We start from the raw sequence: 20102 nt of genomic DNA on the forward strand, positions 1-20102 counted from the left end.
ATTCGTGATTTGTTTTGTGTTTGTGTTTTTCTGTTGTTGTTTATAGTAAATGATTTGGTTTTACTGTATTTTGTTTATTGTTTACTGTAGATGATGTATAGATGCTGTATTGTCGTTCAGATTCTTGAGTATAATGTATTGGTGGTGGTCACATTTATACATGGCGAATTTATTCCTATTTTTGTAGATTTATTATTTCATGACATTTAAATTGGTGCCCTCAGATCCACACAAGGATAGCATTGGAAATAAGCCTTTAACCCATTCACCACGAGGACGCCGTTTTTAATATTTAAATTTGGCTAACTCAAGATGATTTGATTCAGCTCTGAGGGGACCCCATACACGAGGGGTTAATGTCTCTTTCGGGCTGTGTCGATAACCCACCTCAGTAGTGAATAGGAATAACCTCGAGTCCCTTACATTGCAGCGTTTCATGTGTTTGGGGTGAGCGGGAAGTTGTTTGTGGAGGTGTGTATGATCCTCTTCCTGGTGGGGATCTGTATATCCTTCCACGTGGTGATGGGTGACCTCGCACCGGCCATAGTCGCCCGGCTGATGAACGTGGAAAACTCGCCCCCTCTCCGCTGTACGCTACTTATTGGTGAGTGTTGACTGTGTGTGTGTGTGTGTGTGTGTGTGTACTTCTTATTGACTTGTGTACATTTCTTATTGACTGTGTATACTACTTTGTGTATACTACTTATTGGTGAACATTGACTGTACACTTCTTGTTGACTCTAAATACTTCTTATTTATGAGTGTTAAATGTTGAGATCACCTGAAGACTTATCCCCCCCACCTTATTTCACCTGAATTAAGATTAATCTCCCTAATGCTAACCTAATAAAACCTAACCTAACCATTATCAAACCTTACTTGACCACCTAACCCAACTTTACAGCACCATATGTAACCAAACCTAACTTGTACTGAATGTAATCAAACATGTAGTACCCTAACCTAACTTAACCTACTAACTGACCCCCCCACCGCCCCCCCCCCAGGTAGCATTAGGGGATTTAATCATCAGGTGAAATAAACTAGGGAGGTGGGCTAATCTTCAGGTACTCCTATATATATATTTAATGCTGGACCCACACCAGTATATACGATGAGTAACGTTTAATGCTGTCACGCCTCCATCACAGGCATAGCGCTACTGGTGGTGCTGCCGCTATGTCTACTGCGGAACTTAGACAGCCTGGCCTCCATGTCCGCCTGTTCCATCGGCTTCTACTTCTTCCTCATCTTCGTTGTGAGTCCGTCCTCCCGCCTCTCTCACTCACTGATGGAATATTATAGTTATACCTGTAAAAGTCTAAAAAAAAAAGTTATAGTGTAGGAAATAATGGTCACTTTTTTTTTTTATAGACGTGAAGAAAGTTCGTTGTTTATTTTTTTTCTCCAATTTTTAGCTTATTTTATGTATTTTAGTCTCGTATAGTATCACAAGATTAAAATGGTTGGTAATTGAACGTTATATTTCATTTGTTAATTATTATAAAGTTAAAATGTTTCCCCTAGAAGTTTGTTGTTATTGTGTACGAAGACATTTTGGGGTGAATTAGGGACATGTTATTTATGTGTCTGTCTTGTTGTGATTGACATGACTAACAACACATTTTGTGGGTGATTGACATGACTAACAACACATTTGGTGGGTGATTGACATGACTAACAACACATTTTGTGGGTGATTGACATGACTAACAACACATTTTGTGGGTGATTGACATGACTAACAACACATTTTGTGGGTGATTGACATGACTAACAACACATTTTGTGGGTGATTGACATGACTAACAACACATTTTGTGGGTGATTGACATGACTAACAACACATTTGGTGGGTGATTGACATGACTAACAACACATTTGGTGGGTGATTGACATGACTAACAACACATTTTGTGGGTGATTGACATGACTAACAACACATTTGTGGGTGATTGACATGACTAACAACACACATTTGACATGACTAACAACACATTTTGTGGGTGATTGACATGACTAACAACACATTTGTGGGTGATTGACATGACTAACAACACATTTGGTGGGTGATTGACATGACTAACAACACATTTGGTGGGTGATTGACATGACTAACAACACATTTGGTGGGTGATTGACATGACTAACGACACATTTGGTGGGTGATTGACATGACTAACAACACATTTGTGGGTGATTGACATGACTAACAACACATTTGTGGGTGATTGACATGACTAACAACACATTTTGTGGGTGATTGACATGACTAACAACACATTTGGTGGGTGATTGACATGACTAACAACACATTTGTGGGTGATTGACATGACTAACAACACATTTGGTGGGTGATTGACATGACTAACAACACATTTGGTGGGTGATTGACATGACTAACAACACATTTGGTGGGTGATTGACATGACTAACAACACATTTTGTGGGTGATTGACATGACTAACAACACATTTGGTGGGTGATTGACATGACTAACAACACATTTGGTGGGTGATTGACATGACTAACAACACATTTTGTGGGTGATTGACATGACTAACAACACATTTGGTGGGTGATTGACATGACTAACAACACATTTGGTGGGTGATTGACATGACTAACAACACATTTGGTGGGTGATTGACATGACTAACAACACATTTTGATATTTTATTTGACTAACACAAGACCATTTTATTCAGCTCAGAGAGAGGGAGGGTCCCCATACACAAGGCATTGATCTTTCACAGCCATTTATTCCCTCTGGCGGCCTTACCAGATGTACATGTGGCTCTATTTTGACAGATTTTTTGGCACGCTTTCCCGAGGTTAATGGACGGATCTTGGTACCATGTGGCTGAACTGATGCGGCCGTCGGGTGCACTCCAGGTCCTACCCATCTGTGTGCTGGGGCTGTCATGCCAGAGGTCAGTACTGTGTGTGTGTGTGTGTGTCTGTGTTAGGGGGGGGGGTTGTATACAGCAAGGATAGTCAAAATACACAGGAATACCCCGGTTATCGCAACGAATCCATTCCTAAAAGTCATTGCAATTAATGAAACTGCTAATATCAGGGCAATTTTCTCCCCCATATGAATTAATGTAAATATTGGGGATGTATTCCCAGCTGGCAACTTTCACCACATATTTTTTAAGATATACTCCTCATTATCCAAGGCTATTAGGGACCAGGGTCACATGTTTACCGTAGCACCAGTAAATGTGTGGAATAAATAAGAATTATACTGGCAAATAAAATAAAGGGGAAAAAATACCGCATTGACAATAGTTTTACTGCGCACTGAAGGTTGGAGTGACTTAGATCTCCATTACTGCCTCCTCCTCCTCCTCCGACAATCTGGGGGGCTCGCGGTAAGAGACGTTTTCTTTATGACCTTATGATTCTCTCTTTTTATTCCACGTTCTTTATGAATATTGTGTGTGTGTAGGTAACAGAGTGAGAAATAATAATATATCTGTCTACCTGAAAATGTGGGTTAGAAAATTATAATACTGTACCCAACTCACAGCACATATGTGGGTTACTTCACACACACACACACACACACACACACACACACACACACTCACACTCTGTGTAATATTATGATTTACCTCACATCACCCAGTCCAGTAACCATAAGTATCTCTACACCACCTGCAACCACCCATCCTCCCCCCTCCCTCTCCCTGCACCCTCCCTGCACCCCCTGCACCCCCTCCCTCTCCCTGCCCCCTCCTCTGCACCCCCTCCCTCTCCCCTGCACCCCCTCCCTCCCCTGCACCCCCTCCCTCTCCCTGCATCCCCTTCCTCTCCCCTGCACCCCGCACCCCTCCTCTCCCTGCACCTCCCTCTCCTGCACCCCCTCCCCTCGCACCCCCTCCCTCCCTGCACCCCTCCCTCTCCCCCACCCCTCCCTCTCCCTGCACCCCCCTCCCTCTCCCTGCACCTCCCTCCCTCCCTCCTGCACCCTCCTCCCTCTCCCTGCACCTCTCCTCCCTCTCCTCCTCCCTCCTAACGCTCCCAAAGATCGCTCACTAACTACCGTGGACATAATTGTTTATATTAATGTTTTTGGACCTTATGATAATATTTTCTATAATTTTTTTCCACATTCTGTATGCACAATTATGTGTGCATGTAACATAGTTAATTGAAGTTGAATGAAAATGCTTATATCTACTCAAAATTACTAGTCGAAAAATAACAAAGACGCGGGTGAAGCGGGCCTTACGTCGGAATTTAAAAGCTCGTCCAGTTTGAAATATTACTGTAAGGTATCGTAATTTTTTTATTTGTGAGTAAGCGGGTGTATGCCTTACGATTGGGGGCGTTAACACATCAATTGCGGATAAACGGAGTTGTGTTTATCGAGGTTGGAAATAGCGAAGTGTTCCTGCATCGTATATATTTCTCCTCGGAGTTTAAGTCCCCCTTTTTCATTGGTCAGAAGTTGGTTTTATTCACAGTTCTTGTTGGATTAATACACGAGGAAGAACTTACAGGATGTGTATTGAATATTTGCTTTATTAACATATATTCTGTAGCTGGTTAGATTTTGCCTATAGATTAGATGACATTCCATTATATTTTTAGACTGTCGCTGTACACACACTATTTACTTAAGTCATTTTCTTCCTTGGATGAATGCAACTTTTTTTTTTATTAACCCAAACAAGAATAAAAAATGGCCATAAAGCATAAATGATGTTGATAATGATGGCTATAATGATGGTGAGAATGATAGAATAATAATGACGACGTACGCGAATCTTTACCAAGTCTTCTTCGGTCTACATCTTTCAGCAACGTGTTCGAGATCTACGACTCCATACCTGATCCCGACGTGCCCAAGATGAGGTCGGTAGTGAACCAGGCTGTCAACCTCTGCTGTGCTCTCTACATCATGGTTGGGTTCTTGGGTTACGTGGCCTTCGTTGATCAGGACCTGGCGGGTAAATTGACGTTTTTTTTTTTTTTTTGGGGGGGGTTGTGAATGACTGGGGGATGTATACAGTAGTGGCGAGGGGTTGTTAGAGGTGGTTAGGTTAGGTTAGATTACTTTAGGTTAGGTTAATAGGTTAAGTTATGTTGGGTTAGTTGAAGTTAGGTTATTAGATTAGTTTAAGTTAGGTAGGTTAGATTGTTAGAGTAGTTTTAAGTTGGGTTAGGTTAAGTTAAATGCACAGGTGTAGAACTGTGGTAATATTCTTCCTGTTGCTGAATTTTTTTTTTAATGTTTTACCTTTGACTCGATCACCAAACCACCCAATTAAACATATACTATTAATTAATCGTCTTCTATCCATCAGGTAACCTCATCCTCAATTTCCCGAACTCTCAGCTGACGGAGGGGATCAAGGTCTTCTTCACGGTGTCCCTGGCCATAAGCTTCCCCCTGATGATCTTCCCGTGCCGAACATCCATCCACTCCCTTCTGTACCGACGGGTAGGCTGATGCGGCTCACGTCACCCCGTTCATTATTTCTTCCGGTTCTTTCATTCTTGATGGATGACTGTACGGGTTGTGAAACGTTCCGAGTTATGTTTTGAAATGTGGATGATGTTTTGGTTTGGAATGTACGGTACTGTGTCGTGTTGTCTTTTTCCCCGTCTTGAGAGGGAGGTGACGTGTGGAGTATCTTCTTGCATTGTACACTCATTCTCTCACTCTCTCTCACTCACTCACTCTCTCTCTTACTCACTTATGCACTCACTAACTCCCGCACTCACTCACACACTCACTCACTCACTCTCTCTCTTACTCACTTATGCACTCACTAACTCCCGCACTCACACACTCACTCACTTTCTCATCTTACACAGTAATTTTTAAACATTTCCTCACAATCAGATTTTTGTCAACTGTTACACTGTCATATTGGTTTAGGTTAGGTTAGGTTTAGGTTTGGTTAGGTTAGGTTTAGGTTAGGTTAGGTTTGGGTCGGTTAGGTTATTATAGCGATGATGAGTGACTGTGTGGTTTAGTTGGTGAGTGGGTTGTGATTGTTCCTATAGAGGTTGTTAGTTACTGTATATCTTTGCTAATGATTGGGTGGTGTTATAGTGGGGGTTGTGATTAGGTTAGTGTGTGAGATATTAGTTACTGGTGATTGAGGGTGTTATAGTAGGGTTGTGGTTGTGGAGATGAACAATAACTCGTGACTAGAGAAGGTTGTACACACTACTTGTCACCCAACAAGGAACGTGGCAAGTGGCATATAGTGAAACCTCAGTAGAATGGACCCTCGGTATAATGGACTCTCCTCTCTATAGTTCGTTAGATGGGGGTTTCACATATAACAGACCCTCGATATAATGGACTTTCCTCTATATATAGTTTGTTAGATGGGGGTTTCACATCTAACAGACCCTCGATATAATGGACTTTCCTCTATATATAGTTTGTTAGATGGGGGTTTCACATCTAACAGACCCTCGATATACAGTGGGGTATGCTATAACAAATCTAATTTGTTCTAGAACCTTGTTCGTTATAGCATTCGTTCGTTATAGGATTAATCCGTTCCAGGCCCCCAAATACAACCACTTAACACTGAAAAATATAATATAAAATTATAAAAATTGTAAAAAAGTGCATAAATATGCATCTAAACCCCTCAAATAAAGAATATCATTAATACTTGTAATAAAAAAACAATAAATTAGTAAAAAGAAAAAAAATTCGTTGTACGAGTTGCGTTCGTTATATAGCATTCTCAATTTTATAGGTAAAACCGTTCGTTATAGGAATATTCGTAGTAGAATCCATTCGTTATAGCATACCCCACTGTAGTGGAGTTTCCTCTCTATAGTTCGTTAGATGGAGGTTTCACATCTAACAGACCCTAGATATAATGGACTTTCCTCTCTATACAGTCTGCTAAATAGAGACTTCACTGTGCATGATATAGATTGATAAAATTCGTCTTATATTTTCACATTCATACATGATGTGCTTAATGCATTCTAGTCTAACACATAGAGTATATGTATCAGTCTGTCTGAGGGTTGGCGACCACAGCCCTCTAACCCCTCCCCCCCCCTAAAAAAATAAATAAATTTTCCGGGCTGTTTTCACCAACCTTCCTTAATTTTGCATCTCTCTTGGGACTACAGCTCTTATTTTTATCATATATCCTTTTAGTTTGATTTATTTGAAAAAAAAAACATACTGTATACTGTAAATATTATTATTTAAACATTTTAGTTACTTTTTTTTTTTTACATTTTGTTTGTTAATTAAGCACTGAAAAGTTTTTGTTTTTTTTTAACTTGTAATATTTGCAGTCAATACATTTCAGCAACAAGTTCCAATTGGTGCTCATAGCAGTATTTCACAAGAGGTAACCTTTATACTTTGCCCCTGTTCCTTCTTCTTGACGTTGCACATAATAACTCTCCATGCCACAGCAGCACTTGACTCTCATCAACAGAGATAAAGCTTAAAGCAAAGATAAAATTTTATGAGGCCTGGAGGAGGACTTTCTTGCACGGACTGATCCAATTGTGATAAATATTGTGTATGACTGCCAAGTGGAAGAGCCTTCAGGAGTCTTGTCCCACTGTTATGCAGAGACTCATTATGGAAGATGGGAAAGAAACTCCCTCGTCGTGTGACTGGATCATCCGACAAACAAATGATCAAATAGTAAAGTTTTGTTGGGAACCTGCAAGATGGTTTTGCCAAGAGTTTTTTGGGGAGATTCATCACACAAGTACAGTACAGTATTTTATTAATCGTCTAAATATATGTCTGAACAAACCGACATCTTCAAATATCGAGCAACATTATGCATCTGGAAATATCTGGACTATATAAAGGTAGTCAAACTGTACTGGAAATTCAATAGATGGCGCTACTGTTCAGCATCACATTTAATGGTGTACTTAGGGCAACCACTTTCCAATCTTCCATATATAGTCCTTGGATGTTGTGCACAATGGACAGTAGAGAGATAAATACAGTAGTGTGTAAAGGTTATGATTGTACCAGTCCTCTTAAGAAAGTCTTTCATGGGCTTCTAAACCACATTTCTTCTTCACTTCTGGTTCGATCTTGGGAGGGGGACAGGTCGCTTGTATACCCGGAACAAAGTTAATCTGATGTGCCCATGTAAGAAAGTTAAACCCAACTAAAACTAAAACAGGATTATATATAAACTTATAAAAGAAAAATATAACTGAAAAGATAATAGATATAATTCTCTATAAAATAACTAATGTAATTCGGTGTTACATGAAGGTGTATAGGAAAGGCAGAGAAATAGTTAATTAGGTAGATAAATTTTTTTACCTCTGGCCACATTTCCATTAAATAGTGAACCTGTTTTGATTAATGGACACTATTGTATGGGTCTGTCTATTCATGTAGTTACTGTATCTGTAAAGTTATCACTGGTCAGGAACATAACTCGTGCGTCAGTACAGATATAAAACTCCGCGTGAATCTCTCTTGTCACGAGATGGGTCACACAGCACACAGGCAAAAGTCACTGGGTAAATTTGCCACAGTTGAACCATGTATAGTGTGTGTGTGTGTACAGTACTCCCTCGGGCCTCCATGGACAGTACTCCCTAGGGCCTCCATGGACAGTACTCCCTAGGGCCTCCATGGACAGTACTCCCAAGGGCCTCCATGGACAGTACTCCCTAGGACCTCCATGGGCAGTACTCCCTAGGGCCTCCATGGCAGTACTCCCTCGGGCCTCCATGGCAGTACTCCCTAGGGCCTCCATGGGCAGTACTCCCTAGGGCCTCCATGGACAGTACTCCCTAGGGCCTCCATGGGCAGTACTCCCTCGGGCTTCCATGGACAGACTTAACACTTTTGAGAGGACCAGCAGTGAAAAAGAAACTAATAAATAATAAATAAAGGCTTTTTTTTTTGTGCATGACCGAAGCGTGTGTGGTAACGAAGCAGTTGATAAATGCATAAATTACGGTATGAGGAAATAAAAAGCTTTCATCTCATTTTATTTCTGTCACTATTAAACCCCATTGATATTTTCTGGCAAAGAACTATGACTGACTACTTTTTTGCTTTTTCTTAGACATTACTTTCTTTTCCTTTTATTCTTTGGGAGGTTTATTAAAATGGAAATATATATTACAACAACTTCCCTTCAAATCTGTACACACGCTTTGTTAGGCAGTGGTCGGGGTTGAGGCTGTTATGGTATCAAACAGGTCTAAAGAAGATGGTCAAGATATGGTAATGTACAGCTTTGACCAGGACGATTCACTTTGGTTTTATAGGAGTTAATTTTACCTCCAGTGCAAAGGCTTGACAAAGTGGCGAAAAATATAAATATTCCGGTAAATAACAGGATTCAACTAAACCTCTCCTAGTCAGCCCATGCAGCACGAGAGAAAGTTAATGAATCTATTGTTTAAACGCTTCACATCTAATGCACTGTACTCACTAACCTGACTCATTTGTTAGGCTGGTCTCCATTCATACACACACACATACATACATAATTCTTTGCCTCTGTACTGTACAAGGAGCACGTCTCGTCACTTCCCTGATCTATAGTCATGGTTAAAACTCTGTTGCTCCACGGACCCTAAGATTCAGACTCATGAACCTGAAGCAGTAGATTGATATATTATTTTGTTCACTGATGCTAGGGTTAACAAGTCTGAATCTCGGGCTTGTGGAACAGGAGGAGAGGCAACAGGACTTCTGAAACTGTGGTAGTGGGGGACATTAGCTCCTTTAGGGTCGGACTTATTTGAGATACATTTATTTCCTTACCTTACCTAACCAAACCTAACCCAACACAACTTTACTCAACCTAACCTCTTTTAAATTCTTAGACACGCTTATTTCAGCTCATTATAAAACCAAAGTGAATATTCTTAAAGCACTTTCCAAGGAACATAAGGCTGGTATGGTACTGTAGTTAGTTTTGTTTTTTTCTGAAGTTATATCAGGGTCTTGTAGCTAGCACGCATCCCTCTTTGGAGAACTGTGATGTATGGGGGAGGTCAAGGTGTTTGTCTGTGGGTGGAGAAATCAATGTCGTGCCATCTCAAACGTACGAAAAAACAAGTTCGGGAGTTGTTTTTTTTTGTCCTCCGGTGAATCCTAGATGTTGGTCTGTGTTTGAGAGCAGCAGCAGAGTTAGTATGGCACTGATGTTTATGCTTGTGACCACACCATGAATGTCTACTTTACACACACACATACACGCACACACATACCACTTGCACACATACACACATACCACTCGCACACATACACACACACACAGACACATAGTATCATGCCAATTGTGAAGACCTGATATGATCTCTTAAGCAATAGTGAGTGAACTTTTCTTGCATCCTCTGTACAGTAGTTACTTGTGGGCACTGTCATGACACAGTTCATTCCTCACTGATGTTGCTGTTTTTTGGATGAAACTTAAGTACACGAATACACACAGTGAGAAAAGTGTGTGTACATACATATTATATTTGGTTTTAAGCTTACATTACAGGAAAAGTTAGGTTAATATTGCTGTTTTTTAGGTGATAGAAGGAAAGTTATTCTCTGGTCTGTAGTTTTGATAATGACAACAGAAAACATGGAGAGACAGGGATAACTTAACCTAACCCAACCTAACCTAACAACACCTCACCAAACCTAACCCAACCTAACAACACCTCACCTAACCTAATCTCAAGTCAGGTTCTTCAGCCCATCAAAGGCATTATTGAGATACAGTAAGTCCTCACTTAACATCGTCCCGCTTAACATTGTTTCGGTACTACATCGCTGAACTTTAGAGATAAAAAATTCGTTTAATGCCCCGGTGATCCGATACTACGTCGTTTTGTGTCGTCACCGACTACTTTCTACGGTGCATCACCCGCTCTTGTCTGGCCGCGCTACGCTCTCTCGGCTCGGCGCGCTGCCCTCACTTGCAGAATGTCACAGCGTCCCCAAGCGATGCCAAGCCAGTCTCTGTTACGACTTCACATCATTCATGTGTGCTTAAGTGTTTTTGCTCTAAAACTGTACTCTAACCATTCAAAATGGCTTCCAAGCTCCCATCAAGTGCTACTGATGCTAGTGCAGTGAAGAGGCAATGTAAGACCATTACCCTGCCTACAAAAATGGATGTATTGACCCGATTAAAAAAAGGGGAACGTGCTGTGGACATAGCCGCTGTGCTTGGTCTAACCCCCACAACGGTGCTTACTATCCGAACCAACGCTGACAAAATTAAGGTTAGTGCTGGAAGTGGTTCTTCTCTGAGTGCTACTAAGACGACTCGGACTAGAAGCACTGTGATAGAGAAGGTGGAAAAGATGCTGGCAATGTGGATGGAGGACCAGAATCAACACAATGCCCCCGTGAGCCTTATCGTTATCCAGCATAAGGCCAGATCCTTGTTTGACGACATAAAGGAAACAGAGGGTGAAGGATGGAAGGAAGAGACCTTTACGGCCAGCCGAGGATGGTTTCAACGATTTAAGCGTCGTTATAACTTCCTCAACATAAAGATGACTGGTGAAGCTGCCAGTTCAGATACGGTTGCTGCCGAGACGTTCCCGCCAGAATTCAAACGGATTATCCAGGAAGGCAGCTACTCACCGAAGCAAGTCTTCAATGTGGATGAGACTGGTCTCTTTTGGAAGAGGATGCCTGAGAGGACCTATATCTCCAAGGAGGAGAAAAGAGCGCCAGGTTTTAAAGCAGCAAAAGACTGCTTGGCGCGAACGCTGCCAGTGACTTCAAACTGAAGCTTATGCTGATTTCTCACGCTGCCAACCCACGGGCCTTGAAAGGTTACTCTAAGGATCACTTTCCTGTCATTTACAAGGCAAACAAAAAGGCATGGATAACCGGCGCCATATATAGCCAGTGGTTAACCATGTATGCCGTCCCTGCACTGAAAGAATACTGTGCCAAGGAGAACCTTGACTTCAAAATTCTTCTTGTCGTTGACAATGCTCCAGCTCATCCTCCCAATCTCGACGACTTGCATGACAGTGTAAAAGTTGTATTCCTGCCTCCCAACACGACAGCACTGATGCAGCCTATGGACCAAGGCGTCATCGCCTTATTCAAGGAGTACAGGTATTATTTACTCCGTATAATGGCCCAGCTGCTCAAGGCTACAGGCGGAGAAAATAAACCAATGATCCGAGAATATTGGCGCAGCTTCAACATTCTTCATGCAATTGACAATACTGTATTTGCAAGGCATGGGAAGAAGTTTCAGAAAGTTGCCTGAATAGTGTGTGGCGTAAACTGTGGCCCGAGTGCGTCAACAGTTTTACGCTGATTCACGGACTTAGTCCCAGCTGTGAATAGGGATATCCTCAGCTTGGCTAGACAGGCAGGCTTTGATGAGCTGGAATCAGAGAATATTGAGGACGTCCTGGCATCCCATACAGAAGAGCTACCCAACGAAGATCTGCAACAGCTAACAGAACACAGTCCTGTTGAAGAAGACGACGACGAAGAAGAACCTCAATGGACGCTAACTTCCAAGAGGATGGCAGAATCGTTGAACATGTTCCAGCAAGGAATACAAATAATTCTAGATGACGACCCAACCAGAGAACGTAGCTCAAAGGTTCAACGCAGCATTGAGGACAGTCTTGGTTGCTACACCGAGATCTATGAGGAGAAGAAGATGAATAGCACCAAGCAGTCGACACTGGATTCATTTTTTTCGACGCAGGATGGCAGGAGCTTCTTCACAACAGCCGGCAGCCGAGGAGGAGCAAACAACAACGGAGGAGGAGCAAGCAGTGGCAGCGGAGGAACCCCAGTCAGAGCAGGAGGAGGAGGAGGAGGAGGCAGCCGCAGAGTCTCAGTGACCTGCAATAATTTTCTGTATATGTAATTTTTTTCATGGGGCAAAGGGAGGCTCAGGAACGTAACTCCCGTATTTTTTCTATTTCTTACGTGGGAAAATTGATCCGCTTAAAGTTGTTTCGCTTAAAGTTGCATTTTCAGGAACGTAACCCCGACGTTAAGCGAGGACTTACTGTAGTGAATTACATATTACTCACACTTTGTAGGACAGGTCTTAACTACACAGCATTTGGGGGGGTCAGGATTCATCCCTTAAAAGAAGAAGAAAAAGAGGAAAAAAAAGGAAAAGGGGAAAGAAGAAGAGAAGGAATAATAATAATAAGAACGTTCCCTGTTAGAATATCCTCCACATATTAATTATTGTTATTATTATTGTCTTTTGTCTCCGGGTCACCAGAACTTAATAACAGTTCAGGTGTTTTAGAAGAGCTTGAGTTTAGGGTTATATTTCCACTGTTATATACCGGGGTGTTTATGGTACGTTATCACCCTTATGAACCTTTACAATAGAGCTGCAGATTGTGTGGTTTTGTGATCTATTTGTAGTGTGTACACACACACACACACTCACACACACACACACTCTCTCTCTCTCTCTCTCTCTCTCTCTCTCTCTCTCTCTCTCTCTCTCTCTCTCTCTTCCTCTTAAAGGGATTAAATGGCTACAATTCACACATTTATATATTTCATGAGCTGCTTTTGTAACTCTGCTACATAATTCTGTTTTATTATCAGTTGATTTTGGTTCATTGTTTTGTATTTGCTGTTTTTTTTTTTGGTTTTTGGTGTGTTTGGTTGGGTTTTGTGTTTGTTGGGTGTGTTTGTGTGTTGGTTGGGTTTTGTGTTTGTTGGGTGTGTTTGTGTGTTGGTTGGGTTTTGTGTTTGTGTGTTGGTTGGGTTTTGTGTGTTGGTTGTGTGTGTTGCTTCACCCTTAACAACATAACACACACAGAAACAGACAGACAGAGAGAAAGAGAGAGAGAGAGAGAGAGAGAGAGATCCCACCAGTACTATAGTATATACCAACTTTAAACACACACACACACACTCACTCACACTCACACTCACTTACACACACACACACACACACACAGAGGTCCCAGCAAATTAAGCCAATGATATGACCCCCTGTGTAAACTGTACCATGACTGTATTCATCCAATCTCAGAGAGCCTTTTGTCAGCTCCATAAACAACAAAATATTCTCTTTTGATAATATTTCTACTGGCATTTTTTGACTGGTTTTCTTTTTGGGGGAAATTGTGCCCGTTTATGAATGCCTTTTTTATTGTTTTCTTATTTCTCTGTATTTTTTTTTGTTCATTTCCTTCTTCTTCTTCAGCTTAATTGCTTTATGAAATAGATTATGTATTTTATATAATTATTTCCTGATATATTTTCATTATTATTCAAGCTCTTAAGTCTTGTTTATTTACTTATTATCATGGAATAAGAATCAAAATCTTACACTCATTTCTTTTTCATTTTTAATAACCAAATTTTCCCTTGTTTTCATCCTCCTACAGTACACATGTTCAGTCACTCTTAAAACCCTGTCCAACGATTACAATAAAGCTTTACTGCTGCTGTAGTTTGATTTTGTAACGACTGATCATAAAATACAGTAACTTTTAAAACCCGGGTAGACAGTAGACAGGCCGAACAGTAACGCACCTCAGAGTAATATTTTTTAATACCTCTTCCATATCGCAGAATAACCCGTCCAGCTTCGACTTGGTGGGGAACTACATGCCAGAGGCGCGCTTCAAAGGCATCACCCTCGGCATCCTTACCACCAGTCTAGTCGTGGGCATCCTCATCCCTAACATTGGTGGGTCTTCTACTGTATACACACACACACACACACACACACACAGTAAGATAGATAGATAGATAGATAATTACTATAAATAAATAGATAGACAACATATAGATATATTCTGTAGATAGATAAATAGATTCTTTAGATAAATAAATATATATACATGATGTAGTTCAAGTTTTGTCCTAAAGTACTTGAATTTTTATCTTTGTATTGGGGTTTTGTTGATATTTGTATAGTATTTATTCTTCCTTGTTGTTTTTCTTCCCCACCAGAGTTTGTGTTGGGTCTACTGGGGTCAACTATGGGGATGCTGATCGCTCTTATTCTTCCCTCGATCCTGTTCATCAAAGTCAACTCCAAGGCTTCGGCTGAGAGACTCTTGGCGCAGGTGGGTCGTTGGCGCTTGTTACCCGTCTGTTTTTATGTGGTGTCACCTGTGTAGCAATGTGACCTTTATACAGTACCATTGTTACCCATGTTGTGTACCACTGTTCTCCATACACCAGTGTTATCCATATACTAATGATCTTTGGATATTAACCGTTAAACCACGGCCGTCATCTGTGGAAGTTAGCTGTAGGGACGGCAGCCATTATCTGTGGAAGTTAGCTGTAGGGACGGCAGCCATCATCTGTGGAAGTTAGCTGTAGGGATGGCAGCCATCATCTGTGGAAGTTAGCTGTAGGGATGGCAGCCATCATCTGTAGAGATTGGCTTCTTGGGGCGGCAGCCATCATCTGTGGAAGTTAGCGCTGTGGGCGGCTGCATCATCTGTGGAAGTTAGCTGTGGGAATGGCAACCATCATCTGTGAAGTTAGCTGTAGGGGCTGGCGTATGTCTGTAGAGATTGTGGCTGTAGGGCCATCATCTGCTGTCATCTGTGGAAGTTAGCTGTAGGGACGGCAGCCATCATCTTTGGAAGTTAGCTGTAGGGATGGCAGCCATCATCTGTGGAAGTTAGCTGTAGGGACGGCAGCCATCATCTGTGGAAGTTAGCTGTAGGGACGGCAGCCATCATCTGTGGAAGTTAGCTGTAGGGACGGCAGCCATCATCTGTGGAAGTTAGCTGTAGGGACGGCAGCCATCATCTGTGCTGCTTACAGTCTATTTTTGTACATAAATGGGGGGAGGAGGTGGAGTAGGGAATCATTAGCCACCAGTTAGAGGTTAATTGTGAACTGAATTAAACTACAAACCAAGCCCCACCTGCTCTTGATATTCTCAGCCACCGGTGCATTAGGAAACTCGTGACCATTTCCATTTCAGTATTTATTACAGTGTAATTTATCCATTTGATAACATTAAAATATGATTATATTAAACATTGAAATATTTTAGGGTTTATTTTCAGTTTTATCTTAGTAATGATACTCTACATGTGAAGGAGGAGGTGAGTCAGGGGTAGAGCAAGAGTGACATGGGGAGATGTAGTAAGAAATGACATTATAGTTAGGAACCTGATGAGAGAGACTGTACAATGTGTAAGGCGACCTTCAGGAAACCGTCACTAATCCTCACAAGTGTGGAAAATGGCCTAAGACAATGATAATACATAAAATAAGACTGTGTTAATAATCTAATAATAAAATAATCAATGGTGTTTGTGTTCTTTCAGACCATCATGCTGGTGGGCATTGTGCTGATAGTAACAGGAACGTACCTTAACCTGGCCCATATATACAAGGTTCAGGCGGAACAGACAGAGGTTGTCATCGCGAACATGATCAAGAATGACTTAGATCCCAACCTGCCTAACATAGAGAGTAAGTAATGATTCATCTCTTATTATGGGGATGTGGGGAGGGGTGTGTAGGTCTTGCTGAAGAGTTATGTTGGTTCTTCATAAATTTATCATAGGACTTACTGCTAAAACTCTCCTGTGTGAATAACAGAGTCCAACCAGGTATATGTATGGGGCAGTGTTGTTGATGAGGAGTTGATCAGTATTTTAGTGGAATTTTATCATAAAGTTTCATATTTATTCATCAGCTACAGAGACAATTCAGGTATACAATGATGAACAGTGTGGTATTTCAATCAAGCATAACTCATAACTGCACCACCAAAGATCACATTAATACAGTGTTTCAATCAAGCATAACTCATAACTGCACCACCAAAGATCACATTAATACAGTGTTTCAATCAAACATAACTCATAACACTGTACTACCAAAGATCACATTAATACAGTGTTTCAATCAAGCATAACTCATAACACTGTACTACCAAAGATCACATTAATACAGTGTTTCAATCAAGCATAACTCATAACACTGTACCACCAAAGATCACATTAATACAGTGTTTCAATCAAGCATAACTCATAACACTGCACCACCAAAGATCACATTAATACAGTGTTTCAATCAAAGCATAACTCATAACAATACCGAATCCACATTATTTGATGTTTTCAATCAACATAACTCATAACACTGCCACCAAAGATCACATTAATACCGGTATTTAATCAAACATAACTCATAACACTGTACCACCAAAGTCCATTTAATACAGTGTTTCAATCAAAACCATAACTCGCGAATATAATATACCCAAGATCACATTAATACGGTGTTCAATCAAACATAACTCATAACACTGCACCACCCAAAAGATCACATTAATACAGTGTTTCAATCAAACATAACTTTCATAACACTGCCACCAAAGATCTACATTAATACAGTGTTTCAATCAAGCATAACTCATAACACTGTACCACCAAAGATCACATTAATACAGTGTTTCAATCAAGCATAACTCATAACACTGTACCACCAAAGATCACATTAATACAGTGTTTCAATCAAGCATAACTCATAACACTGTACCACCAAAGATCACATTAATACAGTGTTTCAATCAAGCATAACTCATAACACTGTACCACCAAAGATCACATTAATACAGTGTTTCAATCAAACATAACTCATAACACTGTACCACCAAAGATCACATTAATACAGTGTTTCAATCAAGCATAACTCATAACACTGTACAACCAAAGATCACATTAATACAGTGTTTCAATCAAACATAACTCATAACACTGTACCACCAAAGAATCACATTAAGCACCAGTGTTTCAATCAAGAAGCATAACTACGCTGCTGTACCAAAGATCACATTAATACAGTGTTTCAATCAAAGTATAACTCATAACACTGTACCACAAAAGATCACGTGTACAGTGTTTCAGTGAAACATAACTCATAACACTGCACCACCGAATCACATTAATACAATTATTTCAATCAAGCGTAACTCATAACACTGTACCACCAAAGATCCACATTAATACAATTGTTTTCAATCAAACATAACTCATAACACTGCACCACCAAAGATCACATTAATACAGTGTTTCAATCAAGCATAACTCATAACACTGTACCACCAAAGATCACATTAATACAGTGTTTCAATCAAACATAACTCATAACACTGCACCACCAAAGATCACATTAATACAGTGTTTCAATCAAACATAACTCATAACACTGTACCACCAAAGATCACATTAATACAGTGTTTCAATCAAGCATGACTCATAACACTGTACCACCAAAGATCACATTAATACAGTGTTTCAATCAAACATAACTCATAACACTGCACCACCAAAGATCACATTAATACAGTGTTTCAATCAAGCATAACTCATAACACTGCACCACCAAAGATCACATTGCGTAAAATGTTTCAATCCGCTTATAACTCATAACACTGTACCACCAAAGATCACATTAATACAGTGTTTCAATCAAACATAACTCATAACACTGCACCACCAAAGATCACATTAATACAGTGTTTCAATCAAGCATAACTCATAACACTGCACCACCAAAGATCACATTAATACAGTGTTTCAATCAAACATAACTCATAACACTGTACCACCAAAGATCACATTAATACAGTGTTTCAATCAAACATAACTCATAACACTGTACCACCAAAGATCACATTAATACAGTGTTTCAATCAAACATAACTCATAACACTGTACCACCAAAGATCACATTAATACAGTGTTTCAATCAAGCATAACTCATAACACTGTACCACCAAAGATCACATGAATACAGTGTTTCAATCAAGCATAACTCATAACACTGCACCACCAAAGATCACATTAATACAGTGTTTCAATCAAGCATAACTCATAACACTGTACTACCAAAGATCACATTAATACAGTGTTTCAATCAAACATAACTCATAACACTGTACCACCAAAGATCACATTAATACAGTGTTTCAATCAAACATAACTCATAACACTGTACCACCAAAGATCACATTAATACAGTGTTTCAATCAAGCATAACTCATAACACTGCATCACCAAAGATCACATTAATACAGTGTTTCAATCAAACATAACTCATAACACTGTACCACCAAAGATCACATTAATACAGTGTTTCAATCAAGCATAACTCATAACACTGTACCACCAAAGATCACATTAATACAGTGTTTCAATCTGAAAGCATAACTCATAACACTGTACCAAAGATCCCACATTAATACAGTGTTTCAATCAAGCATAACTCGCAACACTGCTGCCACCAAAAGATCACATTAATGCAGTGTTTCAATCCAAGCATAACTCAACACTGTACCACAAAAGATCACATTAATACAGTGTTTCAATCAAAAAACATAACTCATAACTTGCTGTACCACCAAGATCACATTAATACAGTGTGTTTCAATCAACATAACTACGCTTTCTTACCACCAAAGATCCACATTAATGCAGTGTTTCAATCAATATAACTCATAACACTGTACCACCAAAAGATCACATTATTACCAGTGTTTTCAATCAAGCACAACTCATAACACTGTACCAAAGAGATCACATTAATACGGTGTTTTCAATCAAACTTATAACTCATAACACCTGCCACCAAAGATCCCGCATTAATACAGTGTTTCAATCAAACATAACTCATAACACTGTACCACCAAAGATCACATTAATACAGTGTTTCAATCAAACATAACTCATAACACTGCACCACCAAAGATCACATTAATACAGTGTTTCAATCAAGCATAACTCATAACACTGCACCACCAAAGATCACATTAATACAGTGTTTCAATCAAACATAACTCATAACACTGTACCACCAAAGATCACATTAATACAGTGTTTCAATCAAACATAACTCATAACACTGTACCACCAAAGATCACATTAATACAGTGTTTCAATCAAGCATAACTCATAACACTGTACCACCAAAGATCACATGAATACAGTGTTTCAATCAAACATAACTCATAACACTGCACCACCAAAGATCACATTAATACAGTGTTTCAATCAAGCATAACTCATAACACTGTACCACCAAAGATCACATTAATACAGTGTTTCAATCAAGCATAACTCATAACACTGTACCACCAAAGATCACATTAATA

The 20102-nt window shown here is 40.1% G+C and overlaps 1 protein-coding gene across 4 annotated transcripts in view; it reads left to right on the top strand.

Annotated features, from left to right (window-relative positions):
- Positions 1-20102, top strand: part of LOC121873964 (putative sodium-coupled neutral amino acid transporter 10) — a 43924-nt gene that overhangs the window by 16519 nt on the left and 7303 nt on the right. For 3 of the 4 annotated variants that reach the window (XM_042377846.1, XM_042377854.1, XM_042377867.1), the window contains 9 exons: positions 431-604; positions 1152-1258; positions 2812-2933; positions 4813-4961; positions 5319-5455; positions 7311-7352; positions 14540-14657; positions 14924-15039; positions 16267-16414. In XM_042377846.1, coding sequence (XP_042233780.1) covers positions 431-604; positions 1152-1258; positions 2812-2933; positions 4813-4961; positions 5319-5455; positions 7311-7352; positions 14540-14657; positions 14924-15039; positions 16267-16414 — 1113 coding nt within the window. The remainder of the gene's footprint in view (positions 1-430; positions 605-1151; positions 1259-2811; positions 2934-4812; positions 4962-5318; positions 5456-7310; positions 7353-14539; positions 14658-14923; positions 15040-16266; positions 16415-20102) is intronic. The other variant, XM_042377861.1, reaches the window with a different exon arrangement.

This window comes from Homarus americanus, unplaced genomic scaffold (genome assembly GCF_018991925.1).
Source record: "Homarus americanus isolate GMGI-L3 unplaced genomic scaffold, GMGI_Hamer_2.0 scaffold55640, whole genome shotgun sequence".
Classification (NCBI taxonomy): Eukaryota; Metazoa; Arthropoda; class Malacostraca; order Decapoda; family Nephropidae; genus Homarus; species Homarus americanus.